The sequence below is a fragment of the Asterias rubens genome, chromosome 18, assembly GCF_902459465.1.
Source record: "Asterias rubens chromosome 18, eAstRub1.3, whole genome shotgun sequence".
Taxonomy (NCBI): Eukaryota; Metazoa; Echinodermata; class Asteroidea; order Forcipulatida; family Asteriidae; genus Asterias; species Asterias rubens.
In genome coordinates this window covers 3,325,871-3,350,007 of record NC_047079.1, presented here as the reverse complement: position 1 = coordinate 3,350,007, position 24,137 = coordinate 3,325,871, and the positions used below count along the sequence as shown (strand labels likewise).

The following is a 24,137-nucleotide window of genomic DNA, read 5'->3' as shown; positions in this document are numbered from 1 at the left end:
ATTTGGGGAGCTAATCATCCTTACTCGCAGCTAAGAGCTGAATTGCGAAGAACGCGGCTACAACGCGTTCGAGAAGCAGGCATGCAAGGGAGCCTTTGGCTGCCAGCCACATCAACCCATTATTACCACAGCGCACAGCCAAAGATTGAAAGTGTTTGAAACGTCAAGCTACTTGTTATTTTTTTGCTTATGTAGATCCACTTGCAGCAGCTAATACTATTTTGTGAGTTACTTCTGATTAAAAGTTGTCTTGAATATATGAGTAAATATTTATTATTGGAGGAAAAGAGATATGAACAACCTAAATTTTAAGGTAAGAAAACTTTACAATATACAAGGGGGAAAATGTAAATATTTATACTTAATTTAAGCTTTAAGGGCACTAGACACCTTTGGTAATTGTCAAAGACCAGTCTTCTCACTTGGTGTCAACCTGCAAAAATTTGAATTCAATTGGTCGAGATTGCGATATAATAATGAAGAAAAAAAAACACCCTTATCACACAAGTTTTGTGCTTTCAGATGCCTTGAATTCGAAACCTCAGCTGAGGTCTCGAATTCAATTCAAATATTTTAGTGAGAAATTACTTCTTTCTAAAAAACTACGCTACTTCAGAGGGAGCCGTTTCTCACAATGTTTGATACCATCAACAGCTCACCATTCCTCAGAACCAAGTATGTTTTCTAGGCTAACAATTATTTTGAGTAATAACCAGTGCCTTTGAACTACACTATGCTGCGTAATCTGTGTGAATCAGTACTATACAGAACTGTTTATGTTCAAAATCACTGCTACCTGTATTCTGCATCAGCTATTTGTATAAAATACACATTATTGTTGTTGTAAAAACTACATCGACTATGATTGGTTTTTTTTAAAGACAATGGACACTATTGGTAATTGTCAAAGACCGGTCTTCTCACTTGGTGTATCTCACCATATGCATAAAACAACAAACCTGTGAAAATTTGAGCTCAATTGGTCGTCAAAGTTGCGAGGTAATAATGAAAGAAGAAAACAAACGTGTCACCTTTCAGATGCTTGATTTTGAGACCTCAAATTCTAAACTTGAGGTCTCGAAATCAAATTCATGGAAAATTACTTCCTTCTCAAAAACTATGCCACTTCAGAAGACAGAGGGAGCCGTTTCTCACAATGTTTTATACTATCAACCTCTCCCCATTACTCGTTACCAAGTAAGGTTTTATGCTAACAATTATTTTGAGTAGTTACCAATAGTGTCCACTGCCTTTAAATCAATACTTTGTCCAGTTTTGATAATTCTGGCAAAAGTACGACTACTGTTGTGCTAACTGTATTTGAATCAATAAAAAATACACATTTGTCAAGTACTGTTTGGAGCTTGATTTCTTTGAATAGATATATTGTACAGTATTTATAATTCTAATAGAGGTACTACTATGTATATTTTGCGTAAGTTCTTTTGCATATAATAGATGTTAAATTTGCATCGGGGATAAAGAATATTAATTTTGGTTTTTTACAAGTTCTTTTGCATCAAGAAAAAGTCCTAGTATAAGTTTTTGGCATCAAGATGAAGTACTGGACCAATATTCTGCATAAGTTCTTTGCATCAAGATAAAGTACTACTACCTATATTTTGCATAAGTACTTTGTGTCAAGTTAAAGCACTACCACCTGTATTATACATTATGTTCTTTGCATCAAGATATAAAGTACTACCACCTATATCCTGCATAAGTACTTTGTATCAAGATAAAGCACTGTAACCTGTATTATACAATATGTCCTGTGCATCAAGATAAAGTACTACTACATATTCTGCATAAGTACTTTGTATCAATATAAAGCACTGTCACCTGTATTATACATTATGTCCTGTGCATCAAGATAAAGTACTACTACCTATATTCTGCATTTTGTATCAAGATAAAGCACTGTCACCTGTATTCTGCATAAGTACTTTGTATCAAGATATTTACTAACACCTATATTATACAGTATGTTCTTTGCATCAAGATAAAGTACTATCACATGTATTAATTGTGTTCTTTGCATCAAGATAAAGTACTACTACCTATATTCTGCATAACTACCACATGTATTCTGCATAAGTTGTTTGCATCAAGATAAAGTACTACCACCTGGCTACACAGCAGCTAATGGTTATATCTTTGGTTGGGGGGGGGGGGGGGCTTCTGACTGCTCCCCACCCCAAACAAAGATATCGACTTATAGGAAGACTGCCAACAAGGGACTGGATAGCTATAGTTGGTAGACCTGGTACGTTAATCCTAAAGGTCGTTGGTTCAAGTCCCACTCTACTAAAAACCCAAATTAGATATTCTGATAGCATCTGTGGTCAGCCAGATGCACCTGAACGTCATCATAGCTATTCTCCATGTCCAGATTCGGGTACTCGTACTCCAAATTTACATTCTCTTCTTTTTGGGACTGCCTCAGCAGCTCGGTGTAGCTTCGGTTGATGTTGCATCGAGGCTGCTGGAGCTCAGTGTAGGGTTTCTCCCCGCCTGGGTCGCTCGCGGCGAGCCCCGCTGCTGGCGCCGCCGCCTCCTTGGTTGACCGCTGAAGACGCACTACGATGAAGATGTTGATAGCGAAAGACACGGTAGAAAGAACGAGGCTTGTGACAGAGATAATGATCCATGGGGTTTGTAATAGTGCATTGGAGGGTGACTCAGTGAGGGGTGTCGTTGGCTCGTCAGGATACATCTCGGTAGCGTCCAAGCGTCTTGATGATGACGTCATGGGTACAAGAGTGAAGGCCTCCTTCGTCTTCAAGCTCTTTGTCGTCGACCTAGGGGGTATCACTGTAAATGGCCCAATAAGACATGATCTTTCCAATGCTCTATTATAGGGCTGGGAGGTTTGACAGACGTATACTCTACTGTCGTCGGTTGAAGCGATTTTTCGCTCTAGTGATAGCGTTTGTCTATAGGCTGTTTGGGAAAGCGTCCACCCGGCATTGATGCTGAATGCTTCTCTTATGAAGAAGTTTGATGGTGGGTTACCTGTGATAACAAATAAATAATAATATGTCTTTAGAATGGGTATGTTCCAAGCATCAACATTGTTTCCAACCTCTTCCGAACCCCCCTACCCCCCCCCCCCACCACCCCCTTCTGTAGAATTACACCCTGGATGTTTAGATGTCTTATGTCGGGTATCACTGTCGGGAGATACTCGTCCTAACTTAGGACTGGCCTTTATTTTGTAATATCTCCTAGGACTAGTCTTAAGTCTTTGTGAAATCGACCCCTGGTTTGGTTAGTTTCATATTGCGCCTGTAAACCAACCATTACATTGTGCTATGTAAAAGGAATTGGTGTCAAACTTCAAGCTTCACAATACCTTGCAGGAAGATACTGAACATTGGAAGCGCATTGAGCGACACTGAGTGATGAATAAGAGCACTATATAAGATGCCACTATTATTTTACCATCCGCCCAGGTAATAGTTAATAAGCAGGACAGTTCTTTTCAGAACTGAGAAGTCTCCCGAACACCCGAACAATCTACTCCGCGGTAGTAGAATTAAGCACGACAGGTCTCTAAGAACAAACTCTACCTGGCAAGTAGATACACACATGGTGTTACCGCTAAGCAAATATACATTGATCATGCAATGCCTCAAATCCTATATATACTATTATTATTATTACTAAATCTCACCTATTTCGGTTGTACAGCTCATTCCAAGAGTAACTCCCTCCTGGACAGTAACAGGGCCATCAGGAAAACAGTCAATGGTAGCTGGGAAGTAACTCACCGACACAAATACAGCCGCTGATGCCAAAGAGACGTTATTATTTACATTGTAAGCTATGCAGGAATAAGTACCCATGTCTTCTTTTCCGAGGCTGGCGATTGAGAAAATCTCTCCTATACGAAGTTCTTCCTCAAAAGTTTCAGAAAGATTGTATCTTGGTCCCAAGCTCTTACTATTTCTTGCCATATTCTCTGTGGTGTTCAGGGTTTCTCGCACCCATTTGATGGCGACTGACCTGTGATGTTTAATCTGCAAGTTGACAATGCAGCCTATTTCCAATTTACTTCCCTCGGTCCGATTTGCTAGCTCAACAACCAGTTCCACTAACGGTGTTTGAGCTATAACAAATAGATTTGTGCTCTGCCAACTGCAAAGGCAAACTATCAAAGGAGCCATCCATAAACAAGAGGGAGCCATTGTTAGACCACAGATTTGAATTCAAGTCAAATTCAAGATTGATTCAAACAGATTCACTTAAAAACTAAAATGTTCTGATAAGGAAGTTGTAACTTGTGTCGAAATGAACAGTGATATTACAAATTGGGTGGGGTTTTTTCGTAGTCTGTGTGGCGGTGTTTTAAGACACCGAAAGAAGATCAAGCAGAAGTGAAATCAAATTTATTTGTTATGTTATTCAAATTGAGTAACTTGAATCCATCCTGTTCCTGAAAAAAAAAAAACATCAACATGAAACAGCAGTTATCTTTTGATTCATACCACGAAACAGCGGAAGTCTTTTGGTTTCATACCACACCATTACTAGTTTCTGTTTCTGTTTCTAATCATAAGAGACAATGTGGTTTAGAAATAGAAAGTGCCTACTGTTGGGATAGTTCGTCGGCATCATCACAGACAGTTTACAATTGTGTCTCCCAATGCTCCCAACAGGCAGAGGCATATGCCAGACATTTTGATTTGGGGTAGGGAAAAGGCAAGGGGGTGGGGGCTTTGGAGCAGGGGTTCCACCTCCCCCCTCCCCCTTATACCCCCCCCCCCAGCTTACACCAAGAGAGAAGCATCAGTTATTTACAACCAATGAAAAGCACAATCTGACAAAACTCACTGGTTTCTATGATTTATTCAACTTAAAAAAAATTCACATGGGAAGACATTCAATAAGATAGGAGATAGATAGATCGAAGAAAAAATTACAGATCAAACTGAGCGACATCAGACACCAGGTGGCAGCAGACATTGTTTTTGTTTATATCACGCATATGCTCCACCAATCAGTGAACAGCGCAGGATATATTCAAAACTTAAAACTGCCACCTTGCATCCTTAAATTACTCGAGTCACATCACAATTGCCTCTGAGTCATCAGTTCAAAAAGTGCTTCCTGGACAATTCTACAACTTAAAAATAAAAATTGTGCAACATATCGGTTTGGTTATTTAAAGTGTGCAATTTTATATCTCAAATTAAAGACTGGTATTCAGAGGCAATCGCAATGTGCTTATTTCATAATCAAATCATCATTACAATTTGTTAAAACTCACAGTTATAAACAAAACACTCCATTTTAGTAGTCGATAATACATGCTAGCTTGTTTAGACATCCAAAGTTCCTCATATGTGTAGATACACTGGAGGAAGGCATTGGAGAAATAAACCAGGCTAGCATGACATCAAAGAAACATTAGGTGCTACAAATGTATATTTGGCTCTTTTGAAAAAAACAAATCATAAACATAAAAATTCATATTTTATCAGACTCATCTCATACAAGGAAAACTGTTCAAGTACTGACATAATCTATAATAATATTATAATTGAAGAAAAGAAATCAAACAAATAATAATTTTGCACATCAACAAAAAAACAAACTTAATTATTTCCCCAACAACAACAAAGGAAAATAAAATAAAAGCGGTTATCGTTTGATTGCCACTCATGTCTCAAATAGTTTCCAAGCCAAAAACAAATCACATAGTAAACTATAACACTGCATACATTTTCTACAATATTTGGCTACAAATTACGTACTATTTTTGTCTTCACATCTACCACTGGAATGCACTCCTTAAAAAATTTGCACACTTTTTTTGTTTAAACTTAACATTTTTACGAACAAAATTTGTTTTTCACTGCATTAAACTGAATAAGCCATCTCTGCAATAAGTAACATATTCATCTTTCAGAGATGAAATGCAATCATTTTCTTGCAAGAACGAAAAAACTAAAAATGCTGATGTTTTTGTTGACGCAGTTAAAAAGGGGGACTGATCATCTGTAGCTGACATGGCATATTTGAATATTCATAACCCTGTTAACATAACCAGAGCATTGACCAATAGCAACACAGTCAAGCTTTCCTTACTAATGACATCACACCTCTCCACCAATCAAACATTCACCATGCATGATGTCATCAAATTTCCGACCAATCAGAACAGGCCATACCATGAATATATTTACAGACCCACGCCATGTTTTTGTTTGTCTTCTTCTACACATACATGGAGGAGTTTTAAAAAAAAAGAGGAAAATTGTCTATTTTAAAATCACACACGCCACAGTTATGGAGTATAATACATGTAAATGAAATCGTTGAATACATACTTAAACATACTTAAACAATCCAACTGATGTAGTGGTTCTTTTACAGAATTATCTCATAATATATGATGTCAAATATTTTTTTTTTTTAGTGTTCTCGTATTTACTTTTTTTTTTTTATCACACATGCACAAAGTTGGAGAAAACTGGGAAAGTTTAAATATTTTACATATCCATAGAGTACAATACAGCTAGAGTCTCATGGAAGCTGCTAGTAAAATAACTTACAACTTTTATAAAATAATTCAGAATTTTTTAACAATACTACAATAAATTACACATCATAGCAAAATGATATTCAACATTTCTGTATTTTTTTTTTACATATATATATTTTTTTCTTCAAATTTGTGATTTTTTTTTCTTCTTTGTCCCATGCTTCAGAAACTAGTCTTGGATAAATCTAGACAGAAACAACACTTAATCCTACACGCTACCACAGTGGCCTCAGCCCCGTCTTATACTCTGATCTATCCGAACATTTACAGAAATTACAATTTTGAAAGCACAGTTTGAAAAAAAGCAATAGAGTTTTACAGCACAATACCCGCTACATTTATTTATTTAATTATTTATTCCTTTAATTTATTTTTGGCTGATCTGCTTTGATATTCGTAGACAATGGAAATTTGAGGGGTTGGTTTTAGAATTTCTTTTACATCAGAGAGAGAGAAGAGAGAGAGGGGGGATTTCAAGGGAAACAGACTGTGCAAGTCTAGCACGCATTCAAACACTGGGGGATCCTTTAACAATTTCCTCCGCAGATAAAAGCGAATTCAGTCTCTAAAACTGTTCATAAACTCACAATGTCCATTTCACTGGAGCTGCTGAACATTATGCTAAGCTCAGAGCGTCAGTGCTCATAACAGATGGATTACCAGTTATGGAATACACTGTATTCAGTTCACAACTGGTTCCCTGCTAATTACTGCTTAGCGGATAAAGTTCCTAAGCAGCTTCGTGAGATCTGACCTAGAAACAAGTCTATAACTATTCTTTAATATAGTTTACGCTCTGACAGTACTCGGGGAAACTTTCATGATATACATATTCTACAAAAAATATTCCGACAAAAAAACTCCCCCTATAAAAGAATTCACGGAACTACAAAAATAAAACACAACTAAACAGGAGAGACTACACTTCATAAATCTTGGTTTTTGTTTCTTAAGTAATCAAAATACCCTGGTCAAACGAAACTACACTCGCTCTATGACGTCTTTGCAACAGTAACGACTTTCTTAAAACATCGAAAGCATAAATAAAATGATCAAGATTTTTCAATAAATTAATGTCACTTTCGAGCAATGCCAAACTGTTACTTGGTTTAACGGCAGAGACTGTTTTTTTCTTTCTTTTTTTTCTTTCCCAATTTCAAAACCAGTTTGAGCTCAAACAAATATAAACAGAGATATTTTTGTCCATGTTGTGAAAGTTAACTTCGAAACAAGCATCATTATTTTCTTGCAAGTTTCATGGAAGCATCTCGCAGCCGGCAAACAAAAGAATAAAATGTGCTGAGAAAGTTGAAATAATGTTTTCGAAAGTCGACTCTTACTTCGATAAGAGTTCACCTTTAAAGAATCTAGTTGGTTGCAAAAGACAAAGCAAGTGGAACAGCTAACATCAATTTCCAAAACTTCTAAACTTCTTGTTTTTTTTTTTTCAGTGTATATTTTGTTTTCACTTTTACTTTTCCAGTTTTACATTATTTAATAGTAGTAAATATAATTGCTTATGAAATGGTAGAAAAAAACATCTAGGAAAAAATGATGTACATGCATTAAAGATGAGACGAGAAACTACAATACGACATGAAGTTGATACAAAAACAGATTCAACCAACCTTTGCATAGAGGTATAAAGAAAAGAACGTACAAGAAGGTTGCGTCCGAATTGAGGGGGGGGGGGGCTAGGGGCCCTCACCTGTCAACACGACAGGTGTCTGCAATAGACTTTTTTGCAAATACCGATTGCGCAAGCGCTAACTGCTGGTCTAGCTAGCGATCAAACTTGATTACTAGCATGACCAGCATGCACCTGATTCTCCGCCTAACATGCACAGACCGAGTTTTCACAAATACCCTTTGGGCAAGTGCTAACTGTTAAATGAGGTGCATGCTGGTCTAGCTAGGGATCAAACTTGATCGCTAGCTAGACCAGCATGCACCTCATTCTACACCCAATGCGCATGTACAGAGTATTCGCAAATACACTTTGAGCAAGCGCTAACTGTTAAATGAGAGGCATGCTGGTCTAGCCAGGGATCAAACTTGATGGCTAGCTAGACAAGCATGCACCTCATTCCACGCCCAACGCGCACAACTATGATTCAGCCCCCTGGAATTAGAACACAACCAATGTTTTTTGAGTTCAACTCATTGCTTTGAAGAAGTCCATCATTATTAGGTATTTGATATTAAGAGTAAACACATCCAACAATTCACACCACTGTCAATTGTTGACAAAATATGCATATTATTCTGCTCACGAGGAATTTCCCTTCCAGGAAAAAATCTTGATTAAGTTAAGGAAGACTAAAAGCTAATTGGATTTGAGTTACCATACACTACACAACAACGTTCAGTATAAGTATTTGTTGTTTTTCTTCAAAAAGATCATCAAGAAAAATCAACAACTGTTTCGAGACTACGAGAAATAGATATGAACAAGATGTACAACTGGTATTGGTTAGTATGCATTGGTTACTGTAGCAACAGGTCTACAAATGGAAGAAAAGTTATGATTAGAGTTATTATTACATAAAAGATTAAAACTGATTAATTATTTTTGTTTACTTATTATATAGAATTTGAGAGAGTAAACACAGACACGACGACGAGGAATCAAAATTATATCCGGAGATTTGAAGATGATTTACAATTTGTACAAGAGTTATTGCTTTTATAGATCATTCATAAAATAGTTTTTTGTTATTATGCATTGCCGATGTGTTTAGCTTTTTTAACCAACAATCCTTTATTCTTTGATAATACAAGCATTTGTGCTTCCATTTTTCGAAGAAAACAAAAAAGGCAGCTCAACAACATTGGTTCCAAGTCACATACTGACGTGTGAAACTGTGACTGTAAATTTTTTGTGACCACAAGACTCACACTGTTCAATTTGTATTGATTGTTGTTATATTTTTATCAAATTTGGGTTTTTTTCTTTTCTTTTTTTTTCTTTTGATTTTTAAAAGAAGAAACAAAATGAGTTGCTGGTGAAATAAAGAAACACAAGCGATGCTTTTCGTACACTTCTGATGCACCAAAATGGATATTATTATCATTATTATTATCGAAGTCTTATATAGCGCACGTATCTACCAACAAGGTACTCAAGGCGCTGAGTATATACAAACTTTCAGAAAGATTTTCACGTTAACTTTCCCCTCACAGTTCAACCAAGTAGAAAGCCTTTACACTTAGCTTGTACCCTCAAGTAAATTTGTGGAAAATAAAAAATTAACTGCGTGCATGCCTCTTCTAGACTCCCTTTATTTACTCTTCTTGCGACAACTAAACAATTAATGAGGCCGGAAATAAATGTCCGTCATGCGTTTTGCGTAATCATTGTTTTGATAATGGGTTTCGCTTTAAGATTCTGAGATGGGTTTTGTTCCGAGATCCCCCCCAAATAAAAGGACATCAAATACACGCACACTGCATTTCCAATGAAATTTCAAGTTGTCTGTCCAAATATGGGGAGCAAGTTTTCAATGCAGAAGATTGTTAGCCTTTACAAAAAGTTTCAAACGTTTCAAAAAGATTAAAGGCAGTGGCCACTATTGGTAATTACTCAAAATAAATTTTAGCATAAAAACTTATTTGGTTACAAGTAATGGAGGGCTGTTGATAGTTTAAAACATTGTGAGAAACGGTTCCCTCTGAAGTGACGTAGTTTTCAAGAAAAAAAGTTATTTTCCACGAATTTGATTTTGAGACCTCAGATTTAGAATTTGAGGTCTTGAAATTAAGCATCTGAAAGCACACAACTTCGTGTGACAAGGGTGTTTTTTCTTTCATTATTATCTCACAACTTCAAATTTCACAGGTGTGTTATTTTATGCATATGTTGAGATCCACCAAGTGAGAAGACTGGTCTATGATGATTACCAATAGTGTCCAGTGCCTTTAAGAGTATACCATTAGATAGTATCACACAGGGTTAAGTAGGGCCAACTTTAGGGCAACAATATTATACTTTTGAACGCACAACGCAGCGTTATGCGCAATTACTGCAGACCACCCGTAGGAGTTTTATCAACTTCCTTGCATGATTGGGCATAAACCTTTCAGCTGCGCAGAACATTAGATCGCTCGACGCAGCTTTGAAGCCAAAACCAAAGTTGCCCGCAAAAATGGCGTTTATTTGGAACTATCAATACTGTCCAACAAAGCTATTCTTTGACATAGGACGCATTACACTGCATCAAGGCCTTACGGAGCAGAAGAAAAGTGGAGTAGTAGTGGAAGAAAATTGAAGTTATCTGTCAGTTAATATTTGTCCAGATCGGTTAGAAACCTAAACCAAGTCAGCCAAGTAAACTTCTTTGCTGACAAATCTTTGTATAAAACTTGGGAATATTATTTTCTTAGGTATATTCAGATTGTTTTTTTGGTTTTTTTTCTCATTTTCAATATTATTATAATTTGTTGTCATCAATATGATTCACTGTTAATACTGTTTTTTTTTTCTCACTTGTCACACTAAGACATTCTTTTTACACAACTTTACACTTATTAACAAGTAATTTTGTATTTTTTTTCTCTTTTTTTACATTCTTATTGCTAATACAGCATATCCATCGTAGACAACCAGGTCAAAGGTCACACATTAATTTGTACATATTGCTCTTATTAATGATCCGGAGAAATACCAACATTATAGAAGATGTGAACACTCTCTAAATCAAATCAATCTTTCGGATTATTTGTATTTTAATTTAATTTTTTGCCCCTTCGCAAATTTGTATGATCTCCTTATTGTCAACCCCCGTTATCAAATGAAACAAGATAATCATGGATTCAACACTTCTCCGAAGATGTGTTGCTAGAAATGGAAGGACAATTTTGCCACCTTAATAACACGCTTAATTTCAATTTTGTTTTCTGCTTTGTTTTACTTTTAGTAACAAACGTTCTTTAATTATGACTTAATGAGTTAATAACTTGATCGAATATTCATCAATAATGTGCCATCCATAGTTTCAAACACAGAAATAAGGATGAATTGGGCGAATTAAAACCACAGCAGTAATGCTTGCTGGTTTGAAAAACCACCCTAGACTGTTGCCGAATGCTTCGACTTGATGTCTCCGATCATAATGGAGAAATGTTTGGTAGGCACGCATTGTTGGAGGTGTGTTAAAGTGTACCATCCTTTTGTCCGCATTTAGACACCCAAATTGGCGGACAACAGAGGGGGCGTGTAAGTGCACTGCTCGTTGTGCATAGAGTCTAATGGGATACAGCCGTTTATTGATGAGGGGAAAACTACAACTTGTTTAACATCTCATCCACTTGTACAAACTTGATGTCTTGTATGCATGTATTAACTGACACTAAAGGACCAAGCAATTATTAAATGCTTCGTCCTCTGATCACGTGAAGAAAACGTTTATAATGCGGCACTTTGACATTGAGTTTCTGATGATAAAAATTATCGAAGTAAACCTTGGTGCGAGAGGAAGACTAGCACGAACGTGCTAAGTGCGATATCATGAAATTTACAACCCCCCCCCCCCCCCAGAAAAAAAATAATTTCTGTCAAAATATAAAATGTGATGCTATGATAGTCCCGTTGACAAAAGTAATCGTAGAAATTCTTTATTTCAAGGCAGGACAAAATATTCTCAAGTTATTTCAAATCTAAGCTGCCTTTTGGATCCATCCGGTAGTTGGGTGTGAGTACTTAAAAGCTACTTGCATATTATTAACCCATTAGCATATATTAAGAAGACATGACTATGCATGAGTTGTCATTGTTCATGCATATGTATTATTTATACAAAACAGCAATGGCAGTAGATACTGGTTGTGATGATTCGTCTATGGATCTTCAGGTTTGATGGTTAACCTCAAACAACCCAATTGTGACAACTATGAGCCTTCATGTATATATGCTGTATACCCAATGTACCTGTTGGAACCCGTAATGCACCTTTAAAACCATGAGGTACCAATGTGAACCCATTTTGTACCCAAGAGGTACCCATAACAAACCATATGATGTACCCATTATGTACCTAAGAGGTACTCATTGTATACCATATGATGTACCCATTTTGTACCCAAGAGGTACCCATAACGTACCATATGATGTACCCATTATGTACCTAAGAGGTACTCATTGTATACCATATGATGTACCCATTATGTACCTAAGAGGTACTCATTGTATACCATATGATGTACCCATTTTGTACCCAAGAGGTACCCATAACGTACCATATGATGTACCCATTATGTACCTAAGAGGTACTCATTGTATACCATATGATGTACTCATGATGCGCTAGGTAGGATACCTACTATGTACCTTTAAGACACCCAGGTTGCATTCGGTTTACACTCGATGTGCAACCGTAACACACCCATGTATGTGTACCCACTGTGTAGCCACCCCTTACCAAACACCACGTTGCCTTAAAGATGTAAGTACATTGTGTAATTCCTCTCTAAACTTTTTTTTCGCTATGATGAAATTCGATCGTACCTTGCCCGACCACAATGTCTGATTTGATTCTAGCATGATGACATCATAATCATGTTACGTACATGTGATTCTATTAGGGAAACAGGTGATACCCCGTTTCTAACGAGCTCCAGAAAACACTTTCACCTGGGATTGCACATGGTGAGTCAAGCTAACCGTCTTAGACTCTTACGTTAAGAAGATGTCTCCGTCGATGGGTCTCCATCTGCGTCATCCCGATGACCCCCTGGACGCACCCCTCTCTATTGCAATGAAAGTGGGAGTACCTCAGGGTGTACTTACAGCCGACGAACCCGCAGGGCTCTGCGCTGCTGTACTGCCGGAACCCCGCCGCTGAGATGGTGTCCGTCTTGACGTGCTGTTTACGGTGCACCGCCACCTTGCCGGAGTCGGTGCAGGCGAAGTTGCATCGCAAGCAGTGGAAATGGGTACTGTTGCCCTGGTACGGGCAGCCGTCGTGAGCGCACTCGTGGTTTGCCTTGAAGCGGCGGAAGTCGTTCTGGATGATGCTGTTGACGCGGTCGTGATGCTGGGCGTGCTTGTACATCATTGTCTTGCCTGCAAAGCGGTACGTGCAATCCTCGTGTAGGCAGTGGTAGTGGGTCGTCGTCATGTTGAACTGGCACGTCTCCTCGTTGCAGTTCTCGCTGCGGTCGAATCGGCGGAAGCGGTCCATCATGATGGAGTCCAACGGTCCCCTCTTGTAGCGTTTATACCCAGACGGAGCTCCTGGGTCCTCCTCGATAAGATTCAGGCACCGCTTGCGAACAGGAGCTGTCTGCATGGCCTGGTAAACAGCTGCTGAATTCTTCATCGACAACGCCTGATACTTCAGAAGAGTCTCGACGTTGCACGCCAGGCTGGTGCCCGGTTGAAGGCTGCTGCCGCTCGAGTCTTCATCATCAAGGGGAGTGAGTGGGATCATGAACGGGGGCAGCGGCTTGGGTTGGCAGGCTGAACTTAAGACTTGAACAGGAAGCCCTGCCTGATTAACCATCCCCATGTTCCCAACGCTCATCAACCCGACGGCGCTGTGACTCATAGGGGTGGGGTTAGCCGAGGTGATGATGGGCACCACGCTCGGAGACACTGTAGGGAGGGTCAGAACGGGTGCTGCGCTGGTGTACATGATTTGATTCGACACGGCTTGTGAGAAGGGTACCGAGCTCGCTGACACCATGGGGATGACAAGCTGCTGGGGACCGATCAAGGAGCCTCCTGGCTTATTGAAATGCTTTCCGTAGATGCGTCTCATGTGTTTACGACCGTGGCTTTCCATCTGCTGAATCTGTTTACAGAAAGAAACAAAATATTCCTCTTAAAAACTGTCCAATTTGTATTTTTTTATTGGTATATACAAATAAAAAATGACCAGCCGCAGTAGCTGAAAGGGTCACTTAACAATGGTAAAATTACAAGTACATGTGAAAATATAAACAATCACATATTAAAGGGCAAAAGAGTAAAATACTTTCAAATACTTGCGGTCTAGGATTTGCTTTAACTCTGGAGAGGATACTCACCTGTAAGAAAGAGAAATTACATCCTTGGTGGAGACAGTGGTAGTGCTTATTGAGAAGGTTGTACTTGCACCCTGGACGTCGGCAGTCCAGTTTACGACTCATCTGTCGAAAGCTCTGGAAGATCACGCTCTCGTTGACCTTGTGATCCTGCAGCATGTCCTTGCTCTCCGTTGCAAACTGGCAGTCACCTCTAGTGCAGTGGAAGTGCTGCTTGGCCCTGTGCGGGCAGTCCTCGACCGTGCAGACGTCTGGTTCACAGGTGATGAACCCTTCGCCAGGAGCCACCCCGGGGGAGGAAGTACTTGGAAGCAGATCGGTCGCCTGCACAGAGCTAGTGACCTCGCTTGCTGCCTGCTGATCGGAGCTCTCGCTGACTGTTGTTTTAGTGGCAGGAGTGGGATTGCTGGAAGCCTTGGGTGCACTCTGGGCCATGGCTTCTGAGAAGGTTACCGCCGATATGTGGATGGATTCTAGCTCTGGATTCAACTTGTGCTTCTCATAATGAGGCTTCATTAATGAGCTGCCGGTGTGGACCACTTCCCCGCAATAAATACCAGGTTTAAGACTCTGTTGATACAAAATATTAAAAAAATTACCATTTTGGAAGGATTAAGAATTAAAACATAAGTTTTTTTGAAAAAAGCAAAAACAAATAACTTATCAGCAAACCTCCCCCAAAAAACATAAATTACACAAATATTTAAGCCTGTGTTTAAATATTTTAAGCATAAGCAGAAATCATTAAAATCAGTTAAGTTCTAACAAAAGCAAAAATGTTTAACAAATTTCCTTAACAATATAATATGATAACTTATTATTTTGTTATTCTATTTCTCTACACTATAAATTACACACTAAAATTAAAAAAAATTAAAATTACACAAATTAAAAAATAGTCTCTAAAAGAAAAATACAAAACAATTAAAAATTAATAGAGATGTAGAGAAGAAGGCTAGGCTGAGGAAGAAAAGAATAGAAAACTTCCTTCAACCAAAAGGTACAGCCTGCCAATGCAAAAGTTCAGACATTTTCTATATAAACAGAGCTTTAACTCTTTCACACACCGACCAGTTGCTATCAACAAGTTACAATCCCTTCAGAAAAATAACAGTAAAACACAATATAAAGATCGCTCGGCCACAAAGTTTTCAGAATGGGAAAGACGGCTCTTGAGGGACCTATTGTGACCTTTTTTTTGTGTGGGGCTACCATTTGCAAATAACAAGTAAACAATTAATGGGTCCATATGATCAAGTTATCACTAAAAATAAATGGTACATAAAAAGGTTAAAGTAAACGCTGTCCAAGATGACTGGGTCCAAGTTCACAAAGCTGCAAAGAAGAAGCAAAACTTTCTTCCCGAAGCAAAACTAGCATTTTATTCATGTTATTTTGGCTGGTAACCTGAAGGAAAGTAGATGACATCTTGTGGCTGACGCTTGCGGTTGTCAGGGTGTCTACAGGTTAAGGACGAGTCCGAAATGGTGACTTCGGCTAAAGCTACGGCTAGAGCGCGCGCGTCTGCCTATTCTTCAAAACTGACAGACGCACTGATCTAGCCTTAGCTGTAGCCGAATTTGCCGTTTCAGACACGGCCTTAAGAAGAAAAACAGTATTTCTTGGTGTAATGAGGCTACAGCATTGTCTACTTACCCACATGCAGTGATAATGAGCCAACGGGCTGAACGAACACCCTGGAAAGAGTTCCTCACAGCTCTCTCCTTGTTGGAAGTACTGGAACCCAAGATCGTTGGCCTCGTCGGAGAGCATGTGATATCTAACGCATAAAGACGACGTTGTTAAAGTAAATGTACGAACAAAAGAACCTAAGTAGACTTCTAGCCAAAAGTTTACAAACTCTACATGCGTATCCATCAGCAAAATTTGCTTTTAAACCCAAAAAATAGTCTGGCAAGAATGTGAACTCTAGATGCAAATTCAAAAAGCTGTTAAGCTTAGCACACCTTAGCAGGGAACCAGTCACAAACAATACACATTACATGGTATTTTGACTGGCAACCATTTTTTTTTTGCCGACACTTTTTGTTTGCACTAAGCAAGTTTAGCTTACCAGATTTATGAAACGCGGCCATGATGGTGATGGGATACAAGCCCAACCCATCAGGGTCCAATTTCAAAGAGCTGAAGGTAACTAAGCAAAAATACAATTTCGCTTACCAGAATAAGGTTACCAGCCAAATTGCTATGTACATGTAACACATCACATCTTTGACTTGTTTCCTGCTTATTTTTGCTGAGCAGAAAACTGTTCAGTACTATTGTCTGCTTAAGCAGGTCTATACAATTGGGTCCAGCTGTTAATAGGTTGGGGATAAACGCTCCCAGCTGGTATGGCTGTGAATGATTTAACTTTCCGTTATTTGGTCACTTTCAAGCGGAAAATGTGTAATTCGAACGATGTAATAAATCTACTTTTGTTTTGACTGATTATAAGTGAGCTTGACAGTAAAAGTTTAGAAAAGAAAAACTTTCAGTCTGATCCAATTTTATCTTTTAAAGGAACACTTTGCCTTGGATCGATCGAGTTGGTCTTTGAAAAGCGTTTGTAACTGTTTATTATAAAATGCATGTGGATAGAAAGATGTTTTAAAAGTAGAATACAATGATCCACACAAACATGCCTCGAAATTGCACGGTTTTCCTTTTACCTCGTCAACTAACACGGTCGGCCATTTATGGGAGTCAAATTTTCGACTCACATAAATGGCCGACCGTGTTAGGTCGCAAAGTAAAAGGAAAACCACGCAATTTCGAGACAAATTTGTGTGGATCATTGTATTCTACTTTTAAAACATCTTTCCAACCATAATGCATTTTATAACAAACGGTTACAAACGTTTTTTATAGACCAACTCGTCCGATCCAAGGCAACAAGTTCCTTTAAAGGTTTGTACACTTTCAATAATTGTTTGACACCCTCCAAAAAATATATCAGCAAAAAGTTCATTTAATGGGACTTTGTTTTTTACAGGACCCCGTTCAGTTGACCAAATTTCTTTGGTTTCAGGAACTTGCACAAGTAGAATCTGAATATAACGCATCAATGGGAGACTTTGAGGCGCTAGGTGGCAGCAGACTTACCAGGTAAATTTCCTTTGTTTACGTAGTTCTGAGCATGCGCACATGACAGAGAACAATGGATTTTACCTGGTAAGTCTGCTGCCACCAAGCGTCCCAAAAGTCACCCATTGAAAAATATGTTTAGCTTTCTCCACCTAAAATGTTTAAAGACCATTTCTTTGTATACATTTTGATAAATAGATTTAAGAAGGAATACCGCTAAACACAATATACTTCCCCTCAAAGTAAAAGGTCATCAAACACATATATAATTTGCAATTGAAATACCTAGCATTAATAACTCTTTGATCTGTCTTCATGCTTGTGTGACACAAAAAACAATAACACTGTACAATCATGCTCATAAAGTAGACAGTCACATAATACAACAATTGAAAGTACCAGCTCACACTGGAGATTGGAGCCCATCATTTTTCTTTTCAAAATGTACTTTTTAACAAGGTAGTAACAAATATTGGGGAAATACTTGACAGAAAAATTGAAACTCTCACACTGTCTTGAAAGACTTTTTTCAGTTTTGAGAATCAAACTTTTATCAAAATCATTCTGAAATTTTGCTACACGAGTACACTTGGCATTGTTAAAAAAAACTGAAAAAAAAGGGAAAGTTTTATAATAAAAAAAGAATGTGATTGGTACACATAATAAATAATTGACAATTCAAAAACTTTCTCATCTAATATTTTCTTGGGGCAACCAAGGTCCACATAACATCAAAGTGGCTAGTGCACGAACATGCATAATAATTGGAAAACATTCAATTGTATAGACAACTTCAGCTCTAACAACCAGAATCATAGAAAAGCTTCACAGATCTGGGTTCATTCAAAAAACAAAAATTCTTCCCCAAACTTTTCTTCCACAAACTTCTGAACCAATCCTTTCCTGGACATGATTAACATTAAATCTCTTTCACATGTGGGTCATTAATCAATCGGTGAAGCATGTTAGTCTCATGCTGCATTGGTATGTACACATTACATGAACTTTGTAAGTAGGTTTTACGGGTTAGAAATGTCATTAACTTCAATAGTTGGCAAAACTACCTAGCCTGCTTTATCCACTCTCTGCATGGACACTAGAGGGCGCTATGCTATGTGGCATGAACATCGTGAGAACTGTTCCCCAATTTAGGTACAGAATGTATTAAGCTATACATATGTTTGTTTAGCGTATTCCAAGGCCTGGAGTTTCATCTTTGAAAGGGCAAGGCCACTTTCATTTTGCAAAGGGCACTTCCATTGGAAATCTTGGGAAATTTTTGAAGGGGCACCGAGGCCAAGACAAGGGCAACGCAGGCCATGGCCTCTGTGTAACTCTAGGCTTGTGGTACAGCAGATGAATCAACCACTCTAGGGAACACCTGTGCATGATCAGCGTCACCTTAAAGGATGCAAAACGATCCGCTGTGCTTACTGCCACCTAGCGCTCTTTCGCTCTCACCAATCAACGAGTTTTGCATTTATGTTTGGTGTTTTGGGGAGTTGTTGTTGTTTCGCTTTTCAATTTCAAAGGCATAGAATGCAGGTTTTCATGGTAACCCGTATAAACATGACTCCCTTATTCGTGGTTATTGGTACACATGCACAGAGTGGATAGGGCCAGCTGGATTTACCTAGCATGCTTGTTAACGCCCTCTTTAGACTTGTACACAGCCCCGCAGTCCTCTACTTTACAGTGGTAGTGGTCTTTGTATAGCAGCTCACAACGGGGTCGGCAGGGGTCATTGGCCGTGAACCTGTACGGACCGAAACCAAACGCCGGGAAGGGGGGGGAGGATGTTTCAGAGCAAAATGTCAGGAGTTTTCGATTAAAAAAAAAACTCAAAGAGGGTAGGGGGACACAGAAAGATGCTAGACTAGAGAGAACAACATTCAGTTAATCAAAAATTTGGGTTTTTCCAATTCGGAATGAAATATCTTTTGCGGAACTAGAAATGACTTCTTTTTGTAACTGTTAAAAGAGCGAAGTCCAATATTTTTGTTTCTATTTGGTACATGTACATCGCCAAACTCGTCATAAAGATAGGTTTGTCTTCAGTCGACATTTTGATGTCTGTAATCTTAACTGGAGGAATGTTAAAGCAGCTTCTGTGCATCATGCAAAATAATACAAAACAATTTAACAGCACTTGCGGAAAAGAAACAAAAATTAACTTCACATAAAATCAAATGCACTATATATACACTTTTAAGCGAAGATATATAATCGTTTGCAAAACACTATTAGCATAGCTCGATGAATAAAGTGTAGAAAACCAATTCTTGGCAGAAACGGACATCTAGTTATTATCCAAGTCAAAACCAACATTTACACCACACCTGGGCCCAATTTCATGGCTCTGCTTACCGCCGAATTCTGCCCTTACGATCACGTTTCCACGCTTACGTGCAAGCGCCAAATTTCTACGCTAGCCTTGTTAGCGCAGAATGGCTAGTAACGTAGAGTACGCACGCGCAGAAGCCCAAATTCGCCACTAACCCGTGAAATAGGCTTGCCGTAAGCACAGAATTCCCTGCTTCCGTAAGCGCTGATTCTGTGCTTACAGTAAGCAGAGCCATGAAATTGGGCCCAGGGCAAGAGGAGACCAAAAAATAGCCAGGTTCCTTTTTCATAAGATGAAAAGTAGATTGTATAATGTCTACTGAACAAAAGGGGGTATGTCCCCCATGACCTGTGAAGAATTTTGCTTTTTCGAAGATCAAGGTTTTTTCGAAGATCAAAGTAGCACTGCCATGAGTTGCAAACGATTATACTCAGTTGACAGCGTTTGTACACACAGATAGTTTTGTGGCGTTTTGAAAATGTGTTATAAATTAATATGCACGATACTCACTACATGCACGTGTGAACATTGAGACAATAAAACAAAAAAAACAAACTCACAAGTATAGAAAAAAAGATCTGGACAGCAGTCATCGGAGAAAATACCTTTTCAAAACCTCAAAAGGGTTTGTTGGAATAGAACTATAGAATGCCGTGCGTGTCTGCTTTGAGGCAATTCATGCGCGCTGCCATTTCAGCAGTATGACAATCTGTATCTTTCCCATTTGGTCGATGTGGTTTATTTTGCCATAAACACATTGTCATGGTGGCCAAGTGGTTAAACTGCAAGACTTGCAATCACAAGGTTGTGGGTTCGAATCCTACCAAGCTAACCGCTGATTTCTTAATTTACTAGTATTTTCGTCTAGTTACTGAATCACAATTTCTTGGTTTGTGCAATTAATAATCATAGACATTAAACCAATGTTTGTTGGCAACAGCCAATCTCTCTCTGACATTTATATCCACTTGTGGGAGTTTGACGAGTTCCCTTGGTGGGAAGATCATCTAAACATTGATATTAAAATGTCCCACAGCCGACATAGAGGGCGTACACAGCAGTTATAGACAACGATTGAGCTCAGCATTTTCTGTGTCTCATTTTCTACGTTAAAGGCAACACATCCTCGTTTTGCGCAACCAGAGAACTGGGGCTAGCTTTAAAGTCAAGTTGCAATGTTCAAGTTACATGTATATTGTTCAAGTTGCATTGTTCATGTTTGAAAGACAATGACGTAGGAATGAAGTTTCATAAGTCAGGCTGCTTGCAGTTTTGTTAAAAATGTATGGATGTTTTTTTTTCATCCGAAATAAAACTTTCTCAGAGTTGGAAGTACTGAATTTCATTATTGACTGAATGGATTCTAGTGAGACTTCGCTTGAAAGGTACTTGAAATCTTACTCCTTCTGATTAGTCAAGTTTCTCCCTGACTGCTGTCACAAATCAGTTGCCATATTGTGTGTTATATCAGTGAAGACTTGCGGCCGATGTACACTCCACACAACAGAGAAATGCAATCAGAGATTTTGCAATAATGATTCCACTAGCTTTAAAAAATATCAAAATTTCTATGAAATTATTGCATGAATGTGTAACACTTTGGTTCAGTTCTCTACAGTAAGTGTACAAAGGCCTTTTGCCATGTATCAATTTCATTGACAGGTACTCAAACCATGGCCCTATTTCACAAAGCTGGTAAGCACAAAAATCTGCTAAGCCCAGCAAAAATATTGCTAAGCAGAAACAAGTCACCAGTCAAAATGCCATGTCATTCACACCGTTGTGACTGGTGCCCTGTTATTATTCTGCTTAGCATTAAACTCTTCTCAGCAACACTTTCTACTTAACAAGCTCTTTGAAATTGAGGCCAGATAGAGCCTTTAAGCCTGGTTCCTACTCCCTGCGATGCAATGAACAATTCACAGCAGCTCACTTGAGCTCAACTCCTGCAAAACATTCGCTGCGAAAACAGCCATTTGACGTCAATATTCGCTTTTCGCATTCGCAGGAAGTATGAACCAAGCTTATGTCAGACATGGCTTTGGCTACAAGTGGCTAGATCTGTCTTCACTTCAATCAAGTCACACAGAGAACAGTGGATTGATTTGTACATTTGACCCGTTCTGGACCGTGCCACTAACCTCAAGAGGTACTTCTGCCACGGTTCTTCGGGTTTCCTCTCAATCTTCAATCCCGTACTGCTGAACTTGTTTCCCGTGCTGCTGCTGCGGTTTGATGGGATGCTGCTCTGGATCGCCGCAGTAGCGATGGCCATGGACGCTGCAGCAGCTGCAGCAGGTGGCGCTACTACTGGGGATGCAGTGGTGACGGTCTCTGCATTGACTTGTTCGCCTGTTAAATGTAAGGTTTCAGATTGGTATTAAAATACTCTAGTGATAGCATTAACTATTTTGAGAAAAGATTCCCTTCAAAGAAATATGGTTTGGATAATTTTTCACCCCAAAACATTTGCATCTGAGAAACGAGGGTCAGGGTCAGTTTGCGAATGTTGCAGCCAGTTGGTACCCTCTGTCACCTCGGTAAACATTCTGCGCTGCTCCACATTTTAGGAGTCAAATTACGCGTCAAAATTATGGTAAGGTGAAAAGGCTGCACCGCTAAAAATACATGCTGAATGAACAACACATGGAAACATTAATTCCCAAAATGGCAAAACTAAGATTATTGTGATAAAGTCACGTGTACTGTGTCAATACCCAAATTAACTTAACCCAATGTGAGTTTCTGCCCAATAAGGAAACACAAAAGTCAAGTTGTATGAGACGAAGGCCATGACCGAAACTACAACTTCGGCTACAGGTACTGCTATATCAGCGTCTAAGCCAATACTCATTATTACTGTACCTAGTTGAGGTGGTGAAATGTGAGATGCAACGGGCAAATTCAGTGAGTCGCTCAGTTCGTCTGCCGACACTCCAGTGGAGTCCATGTTCGCAAACGCCGACGGCAACTCAGCCGAGTCAGCTGCAGTTGTAGTCGTTGAGGTGATTGGTGTGAGGGCACTCTGAGATGTCGAGCCGACCAGAGGAGGGATGTAATCCATGGTCTTGATGCGGTGCGGCAGGACGGAACCATCTGCTTGGATGAGCACCGTCTCCGGGGCGTCGCGAGAGCGCCTCATCGAGGAGAAACTCGGAATCGGCTTGGGTCTGATCAACCGCAGCGAGACCCCTCTCTGGTGGCGCGCCGCTTCGTACTCCAGGATGCGCTGGCGCCGGTCGTGTTTGCGCTTGTGCGATTGCATCTGATTGGCCGCAGTGAAGACGAAGCCGCAGTTCTTGCGAATGCAATGGAAGTGGTTGGTGTTGTTGGAGAATTTGCACCAATTGTACTTGCATTTCTGGGGAAAAAAACAGATAAAGTCAACAACCGTCATCTAACAGAATTCATTACAAACGTTTACACACCCGGAACATCTAACACAAGGAATAAATCTGCATACATTAAGACAGTTAGGTAATATCTATAAAAAAAAACGTATTCTGGTTTATAAGTGGGGTAGTCATGTTGGTGTGTAGTGGCGCTTTCCTTCGCTTGTCCCCAGCGCCTTGCTTTAACCAAAGGCGCTGGGATGGGCAAGCGTATCAAGCACGCTCATTGGTAAATTGCGTCACATGTGTTTAGCCCCCAATGAACCCCTAACTCAACCAATACTCACCTCGTGTTTACTGTACTTCTTGAATCCGTCCTTGCGATAGATGTCATCCTTCATGTGGTAGGTCTTGTGCTTCTCAATGTCGCACTTATTCTTGAAGACAAACTCACAGCCCGGCCTGCGGCAGTGGAAGTGGGTGGTCTTGTGGCCGTAGAAGCCGCAGTTCGGCACACCGCAGTCCTCCGTGGCCCGGAACCGCTGGAAGCCTTCGCTAATCAGAGATAGGTTCTTTTTGTGGAAGTTTTCATGGGTAAGTACATCAGAGGTGCTTGTGTAGACTTTGTTGCAGGCGGTCTGTACGATACAGAAATAAACAAACGCACTATTGTTAACGGCAATCAAAGAGTTTGGGGGTGGATTTCACAGCTAAGACTATAATCTTATCTCGAGTTAGAACAAGTTACTCGTCCTAACTTAGGACTAGCCTTAAGTTTTTAGTATCTCCTAGGACTAGTGCC

The 24,137-nt window shown here is 39.4% G+C and overlaps 2 protein-coding genes across 5 annotated transcripts in view; both read right to left on the bottom strand.

Annotated features, from left to right (window-relative positions):
- Nucleotides 1-2,165: 2,165 nt before the first annotated feature.
- Nucleotides 2,166-4,344, bottom strand: LOC117302085. The gene is made up of 2 exons (XM_033785882.1): nt 3,677-4,344; nt 2,166-3,015 (listed from the first exon to the last, which is right to left on the bottom strand). The coding sequence occupies exons 1-2, from the start codon at nt 4,188-4,190 to the stop codon at nt 2,321-2,323; spliced, it is 1,209 nt and encodes a 402-aa protein (XP_033641773.1). The 5' UTR covers nt 4,191-4,344; the 3' UTR covers nt 2,166-2,320.
- A 7,742-nt stretch (nt 4,345-12,086) lies between these two features.
- The window catches only part of LOC117302154 (zinc finger protein castor homolog 1-like), a 69,596-nt gene continuing 57,545 nt past the window's right edge, over nt 12,087-24,137 (bottom strand). For 2 of the 4 annotated variants that reach the window (XM_033785958.1, XM_033785960.1), the window contains 7 exons: nt 23,683-23,973; nt 22,869-23,364; nt 22,145-22,355; nt 19,293-19,415; nt 16,229-16,352; nt 14,576-15,142; nt 12,087-14,340 (listed from right to left, as the gene is read on the bottom strand). In XM_033785958.1, the coding sequence (XP_033641849.1) occupies nt 13,213-14,340; nt 14,576-15,142; nt 16,229-16,352; nt 19,293-19,415; nt 22,145-22,355; nt 22,869-23,364; nt 23,683-23,973 (2,940 nt within the window). In that variant the 3' untranslated portion in view covers nt 12,087-13,212. The remainder of the gene's footprint in view (nt 14,341-14,575; nt 15,143-16,228; nt 16,353-19,292; nt 19,416-22,144; nt 22,356-22,868; nt 23,365-23,682; nt 23,974-24,137) is intronic. The other 2 variants (XR_004520398.1, XM_033785961.1) reach the window with 2 other exon arrangements.

Bases quoted from the DNA above. Each gene is read 5' to 3' on its own strand.
- LOC117302085 (XM_033785882.1), bottom strand. From the start codon at position 4,190: ATGGCTCCCTCTTGTTTATGGATGGCTCCTTTGATAGTTTGCCTTTGC. The intron at 3,016-3,676 runs GTGAGATTTAGT...TTGTTATCACAG, and splicing joins GAGCTGTACAACCGAAATAG to GTAACCCACCATCAAACTTC.